Here is an 8,088-nt window from a genome sequence, read left to right as displayed (position 1 = left end):
TGGCTCGTCATTAGCAATCGACTTTGGGCATTGACTAGAGAGGACATGGCCTCGATCAACCAGAGGTTCCACCTGAGTTTCGTGAGCTCGCCTCACGGATTAGCCGCGGATCCACTACATTGTGTATGTACATCCATACCGCCACCGCTGCAAAGCCCTCCCCCGCTATGTCTTTGATATATAGCAGGATGCCGCTGCCGCCGTAGCAAAACCATCGGCGTAAGATATCGAAGATGAGAACCCTCTGGCTAGGGTTATAATGGCTCAAAGTCCGGGAGGCAGTTTTTTAGTTTAACATTAACGGGATCGCTAAATCTCAGTCGAGTGAGACTTAACCAAGTCCCAATGGACGCTATATGCGCGGGAGCTTACGTGGAGATCCATGCAAAATTTTCTTTTTTCTTTTACTTTTTCTTTCTTACGTGTTACATCACTTGACTTAGTTGGTTAAATCTCAGTTGACCAAGACCTAACCACACACTAAAATTAATTACCATTGTCTAACAGGGAGCACATGACCACAGTACATTAGGGCAGAAAACACATGCATCGCACTCAATGCTCGGTGGCCGACAAGAGAAGCAAAGAACCAAAGCACGCATCTTGTTCTCGTTTTGAAACAAGCAAAGCAGGAATCTCGATCGCAGCGATCTCTCCCTCTTGGACATCAATAATTTTGCTGCGCCGGGGTACCACTAGTCCGCACTAGAGGCTGGCCACCTTTGCACGAATAATAGATAAGAATATATGCGGCCCCCAAGAGCCATTTGTCTTTACCGCTAGAAGCTAGTGGCTCTTTTCTGAGTGGCTATCTAGCTTCCCAAGAACCCAAAGGCGTGCTATGGAGTTTTCAATCCTCCGCTTAGACCGTGGGTTGCGCCAAAGGTAAAACTACTCTATATCGGTGTATCACGTACATCTCTGCCGGTTGGGAATATTTTTTCCTCCTCCATTCCACTTGCTCGCTCTCATCCGATGCAGATGGAGGGAGATCCACTTTTCGAAAAGAGAAAAAGCTGGCTCGGTGTGTTTGCTTTTCGATGGCAGAGTGCAAGGGATGTTGAAGTCGATCGTCGGAGGCGGAGGGCCTGTGTGGATTCCTACGCTCGCAGCGATGATTGGGGTCTCCTTCCTGCTCACGTTGACGAGGAGCCGGAGGGGCATGCTGCAGCGGCGAGTGCCCCTGTAGCAGAAAGCTGTGAGCCTCCCAACAAGACACGGCGGCAGGGCCACGCATGAAGATGCAGGGCGGCAGGGCCACCATGAACAAGACACGGCTAACCCTTGGCGACGTGCCCAGCCAGCGTGCTGTACGTCAGGCGGTGGCGCTGAAGCACTTTGAAGGCGCTCTGCGCCGCCCTGACGCCACCGGCCGAGCTCGAAGCCTCACCTGGTTATGTGGCGTCCTGGCTCGTCCCATGGACACTCGCCATCGATGCAGGAGTTGCCGATTATTCCGATGCCGGCTGCTCGCCGCAGTCGGCATAGTTGCATGGGCTGAAGACGCCGCTCCAACACACAGCTCCGCGTTTCGATTATTGATGGTCTCAACTACAGTTGTGTGCGAAAGGTTTGTGAAAGATTGTTGTTGTTTTTGTGAGGAAAAAGATTATTGTTGTTTGTTAGAAATTACGGCTGGTTTATGCTCTCCGTATGCGCCTTCTTGCATTCTTGCGTTTTGTTTCGACATCTTGCTTACTTGTGACATTGAAACGGAAAGTGGCACACTTTGTTCCGTGAAGTTTAGATTGGTCACCACGTATACCACACGGTAAGTGACACTTTTGTTTACGTGAGTCGCCTGAAAATTTATTTTGGTTAGTCGATTTCCTGGGTCATTGGGTTAATTAAGATCCAGTGGACGTCATTCTTTTTTCGTTCAGCTTTCTTCCTCCTCCCACAAAACAGATTTACCCAAATTGCAAATTCAGGCAACTTAAATACAACTATTGTGCAAATCTATTAAATCATTGAAGTAATTGTCTTGTATGATTTACATGCGTTTTTTAGGCTCAGGCAACAAACCAAACAAGTATTTTTTCCAAGCATGCCTGTGATGCAAAAAATGTTGAAGTCTCCACCTACTCTCAGGCAGCCATTTTTGTAGGCTACTAAGGTCACTGACCAAACAAACCTGAAACCTTGTTACTCCCGCCTCGGGCACTACAACTCAACATTGAGATAAATTATCCAGCAGCCCCAAACTATCACAGAGGATTGAGATATTGACACCGACTTTGTAAAACAAGAAGTAACATAGCGTGTTATGTAATTACCTACTCCCTCCGTCCCACAATATAAAAACCTTTTTAACATTGCGTAGTGTTAAAAACATTCATATATTTTAGGACAGAGTAAGTAGTTTTCTGTTTCCGGGATGCTTATGTGACACTGATATTTATTTTTCCTTCGTCTTTAGGTCAATAGAAATCTTATTGCTGCAGAGATGTGAAGGTTAGTGACTATTTGTCGACAGAGTTCATGGCAAGTTGTGGAGGAGAATTGCATCAGGCGATGACTAGGTAATTTTTCTGATTATTATTGAACTCTTATAAGATGCTCCTGAGTCAATATGAGCTCTTAATTTATCATGATTTGGGTGATATTACCATTACTTCTTGCGTCGTAAGAAGATGTTAATGGTCTTGTAGGGTTAGTGTGGATTATTGACTTCTACTACCAATTAAAATTATTATAATCCATCAAAACATAAAGTCAAATAAGAAAAATACTCCATATTAATTGTAATTAATATTATCTTACAATTTTTTTGTGGGAATTACAATTTCAATCTTTATTTAGTTACAAGGCAATAGTAGAAACCATGTACTAATTCCTCTTGTGTTGACACGACATTTTAGAAGATCATATTATTTAAGCTAATGATGTGACATCCATAAGAAATACATATGAATATATCCTTTTCTAGATCCATAAGATATACTCTATATTAAACACATAGGTCTTTGTCAATTTTTTAAAACACATAGGATATTTGCAGAAATTGTATTCCTGTCATTCGTGACACATACACACATAAAAAAATACTCATTATTATGCATATTTAAGTAAAAAAAGATATTTATACATTCAAGTGACGTTAACATGATGTACATATAACATGATTTTTTATCAATAACCACGGGATGAGATAAGATTAAGAAATATCATACTTACAGACATAATATAGACATGTATCCCGCAGAAAAAAAGCACATGCCTGACATATTTTATAGTAACGAACAAAGAGGTATAGTACTCATTACATGTCAAAATATAGTCATATTAATTTTGCTTTTAAACTTTTCACCACGTTTCTAGGAAAACAATTAACAAAATTCATGTATTAAAATGTGCCTTGGTCAGTCAACAGCTGAATTAACTGTTCTCTTACCTCTGAGAAATTAAGTATGAGGAGGAGGGGGGGGGGGTTCTTTTACATGCTTTGACTTCTCTACACCTTACGGAGAGAAAAACGGGTGCGACTATGTTTCGCTTAGTGCGAGACCGAACAGGGTTTCACCTGAAGCAGACGACAATGAGCCGCGCCATCGCACTCCACGTCCACATGACTTAAGTGCTCGTCTTTTAACTTTTTTGTTTTTTAATTTTGTTTTTTACTTTTACTGATATTTCTAATTATCTTAAACATATATGTTACAAAAATCACTTTACACAAATTTTCGAATAAATGTGAATGAACACACACAATCAAGGTTCAAAGAAATTCTACTTCACGCCTTCAGGATTCTATGACGCTCACTCAATGGTATTGTGGGGATTACAAGCAATCAATAAACGAGGAAGCCAAATTATACATTTTAAACATGTTAGACGTGTATAGAAAAATGTTTCTAATGTATACGAAAAATGTACAACATATATGGAAAAAGTAGACATCAAAACATATATATGACAGAAAATGTTAAACATGTATAAATATTGTTTATGGTGTATATAAAAAATGTACATGGTGTATGGTGAAAAGTAGACATAAGAAAATGATGTTTCAAAAATATTAATCATGTTGTAGATAAATATTGAACATGTATAGAAAAATGTTCTTCATGTATAGGAAAAATATATAATATGTATGAAAAGAAAATTGTTAATCATGTACTTGAAACATGTCAAACATGAATAAGAAAAAATGTTTCTATGTATATAAAAAATGTTCAATATGTATGAAAAAAAGTAGACATCAAAACATTTGTAAAAAATGCTTAATATGTAACAAAACATCAAAAAAATGTTCAAAATGTATAAAAAGGTTTTTAATTGTGTTAATATTGTAGTTCAAAATTGTTAAACATGTATTGATAAAATGTTTATTATGTATATGAAAAGTGTACCATTTGTATGAAAAAAGTAGACATCAAAATACAATTCTGGAAAAAATGTTAAACCTGTATTTAAAAAATGTTTAATAGTATGTAAAACAGTCCCTCCTATATGCGAAAAATATGCAATCTGTATGAAATAAGTAGACCTCAAAACATATATTTCAAAAAATTGTTAATCATGTATTTGTGAAATGGTAAATGTGTATAAGGCTGTTTGCCTGTATAACAAAATATTATGTGTATGAAAAAATTCATCAAAATATATATATTTCAAGAAATAATAATCATGTATTTAAAAAATGTTAAACATGTATAAAAATATATCTAGTGTATATGAAAAACGTGGAATTGTGTTAAAAGCCGAAAGAAATCCAGAAAAGACAAATCATAAAAAAGCGAGAAAAAACAAGAAAACAGAAAAAACTAAAAAGAACTGAAAGAAAACAAAGAAATAGAATTAAAAAATACAGCATGAAAAAATATTTCATTTCTCTAGTCTATACTAAAAAGCCGAAAACCTTGCCGCAGTACTGTCCGACCCAGAGCGGGCGAGGAGAGCGCATCTCGTTATAAGCTATATAGATATTTTCCGCCGATAAAAACGAGGAGGGAGTTCTGTTTCAAGAATTTAGGAGTTCGAGCGGCCTGCAGTACGGCCGTTCAAATGGGCTTATGGGCCTTCTCTGCCTGCGGATATATGTCATGGGCTAATATGATTACGCTCAAAACACAAATAGGCGGGAGCTCCTATGCAGCGCTGCAGGCGCTCGTTAATGATCCGGCGCCTGCAGTGCTGCTAGCATGGTCCGGCTCACTAGCGTGTTGCCCCAGTTTTTTTTCTATTTTTTGTTACGAAAGTAAAAAATATGAAATCAAAAAAGGTTAATCTATTTAAAAAAGTTCATATTTTTAAAAAAGGTTCATCAATTTTGAAAAAAGTTCATCAATTTGAAAAAAAGTTTATTCAAATTGAAAAAAATTCATCCAATTTAGAAGAAGGTCATTAAATTTTTAATATTTTCATTAAATTTGGAAAAAGTTCATAGAAATTCAAAAAAAGTTAATCTACTTTTAGAAAAAGTTCATTGAACTTAAAAGAAGTTCATACATGTTCAGAAAATGTTCATCAAATTTCAAAATATTTCATAGATAATAAAAGTTCATCAATCTGAAAAAAACCGTTGGAATTTTTAAAAGGTTTGTAGATATTCAAAAAAGTTCACATAATTCGTAAAAAAGAAAATGTTAACCGGCGCCTAGATGGGCCGGACCATTCACGGACGCCACAGGCGCCAGTTAATGAAAATGCATTGTCTCAGAAAAAAATTAACGAAAATGCACGTTAACTGGTACCTTTGGCGCCAAATAGGAAATGCCCAAATAGGCTTCCAATGAGTTCTGCTTCGGTTGTGAAATGTTCAAGCGGGCTGCAGTGTTCGGTTTTAGCATGGGCTCCTCTGCCGGGAGACCAGCTCTTTTGTGATTGTCTCAAAATAAAAATAAAACATTTTTGCGATTTTTATGCTAAAAATATAATGTATTCTTTTGTGATTGTACTAAATACATTTTTCAGATAAATCATGGGTGTCCTTCCAATGAAACAAATGGTGATACTCCCACAAGCCTAAGGCCCAGCATGACCTCCCAGACCTAATTTCTCAGCCCATAAAAAGAAAAGGACCTGCGTTCCTAAAAAAAAGATCCCTCCTATACCTACTCGTGTAATGATCCAAGGCGAGCGATGATCTTTGACGAGATATCGTGGCCATCCATCACTTCTTTTAGGGGTTGAAGGATCAATTCATCCATTCTATAATAACGTAGCAGGTTTACAGTCAAGATATAGGCAATTGCAACGGAAGTCAGGTGCAGAATCAGTCCACCCGGCACTCGCGACCTTCCTTAGTCTCCTGGTCATCCACCTTCGTTCCCCATTCCCAAATCCCCCTTTCCACAGAAGAACCCTAGTTAGGACGATGGGGCTGGCGGTGCCGTTGCCGGAGAAGCCATCGGAGGAAGCGCAGAAGGCAGAGGAGGCCGTCGACGCGGCGGGCCAAGGCCAGGAGAAGCGGCCCGACAAAGCGCCGGAGACAGGAGGGCCTAGCGGCGCCACGGGCCAACTCCAGGAGACGCCGCCGGGCGAAGCGTCGAAGACAGGAAAGGCGGGCGGCGACGGCGTCCAGCCGCTGGTATATCTCGAGGCCTTTTCCTCTCTGATTTTTGGTCTGCGATTAGGTCGAACAATCGTTAAGGTCCGACGCCGCGAGATCTTTTGATCTGCTATATACTGGTTGATAGTACTACAAACCAACAACGGAGATACTGATCGCGGGATTGTGGGCAGGACGGCAACCAGGACTTTTTTTTTTACCATAGCGGATATTGTTTTCAAAAAAGCGCTTTATTACTTAAAAAATTAAAAAAAAAGGCTTTCGACCCGCTTTATATATAAAGCACAAAATCATAAACATCCAGTACAACCACATGCCACGCCACCGCAACACACGCACACACCCAGGACAGGATATAAAGGCGCTGAGCGCAGCAACACCACTCCTAGCACTACCGCCCCGAAGATATGAAGCTACACATGACGAACCATGCGCTCCAAGGCGGCGCCTTCAGAAAGAATACGACGCCGGAGCGCCGCCACCGCCCGATCCAAGGATCAGAGTTTCCCCCGAAGCCGCATGACGGGCAATGAGAGCCGTGACGAAGCCTTCAAAAAGGGAACGATCTTCGCCGCCGTCGGTCCGTCCAAAGATAGAGCAGGTTTTCACCTCGGCCAACATTCACCGCCACCGAACGCCACACCCCGGCAACCACGCCGCCCACACGACCATGGTGACCGGGCAACACCAAGGCACAGGCTTTGTCCAAGAGCACCGCGCAACCACCACAACCAGGGCCGCCGCCCCAACATCCAAGACCTCGACACCACCTCACCCGTGACCCGCCGCACCCCAACGAAAGAGACGAGCGGGAAGGTCCCACCTTTCGCGCCCCTGGGCAGCGTCGAGACCCAATAGGTCGGCCAGAACTGGCATCCACCGACCCATCCTGCTGCCCCAAGCGCGAGATGAGCTCGGCCCTGCAGCAACGAGAGGGGGGCGAGGTCAGTCCTGCTGCATCGTGCGCGAGACGAGCTCGGTCCTGCTGCATCGTGCGTGAGACGAGCTCTGTCCTGCGGCATCGGGCGCGAGACGAGCGGTGGACCGCAGCTGGGAGAGGACCAGCCCTTTGATGGGAGTAGCGCCCGGGCGACGAGGAGATGGGATGAAGGTCGAGACGGCCGAACGCAGACAAACCGACGCCGGAGAAGCCGGCCGTTGCTGCGGGTAGATCCATCGAGCCACCGTGAAGCCGCCACGACACCGGTAGGCCACTGAGACCTACCCATGCCGCCGCCCACGGCCGGAGCAGCAGCCACGCTCGGCCGCTACCCTACCCGTGTCGCCTGGCGAGCTCCAAGCGCCGGAGCCGCCGGGCACGCACCACCGGAGCCAGGCGCCGCCAGCCGGCCCCCAAAGCCAGATCCGGACGGATCCAGCAAGAGACCGGCCGCACGCCGCCTCCCGAAACAGAACGAGGGACGCCGGAGCGCCGCCACAGCAGGCCACCCCGCCGCCCGCGAGACCGCGCCGCGCCGCTGGATCCCGCGGACGTCCAGCGCCGTTGCTCGAAGGAGCCGTCCTGCGCCGGCGCCCACAAGTGGACGGCGAAGGAGGGCCCCGCCGCCGTCGCG

General features: G+C 43.6%; 1 protein-coding gene across 5 annotated transcripts in view; it reads left to right on the top strand.

Moving 5' to 3' along the window:
- The first annotated feature begins 638 nt into the window (after nt 1-638).
- The window catches only part of LOC123112455 (uncharacterized), a 10,854-nt gene continuing 3,404 nt past the window's right edge, over nt 639-8,088 (top strand). For 2 of the 5 annotated variants that reach the window (XM_044533439.1, XM_044533438.1), the window contains exon 1: nt 2,529-6,532. In XM_044533439.1, the coding sequence (XP_044389374.1) occupies nt 6,320-6,532 (213 nt within the window). In that variant the 5' untranslated portion in view covers nt 2,529-6,319. The other 3 variants (XR_006455496.1, XR_006455497.1, XR_006455495.1) reach the window with 3 other exon arrangements.

The sequence above is a fragment of the Triticum aestivum genome, chromosome 5B, assembly GCF_018294505.1.
Source record: "Triticum aestivum cultivar Chinese Spring chromosome 5B, IWGSC CS RefSeq v2.1, whole genome shotgun sequence".
NCBI classification, from domain to species: Eukaryota; Viridiplantae; Streptophyta; class Magnoliopsida; order Poales; family Poaceae; genus Triticum; species Triticum aestivum.
Note: the sequence above shows the minus strand (reverse complement) of the source record. Positions and strands in the feature narration are given on the sequence as shown.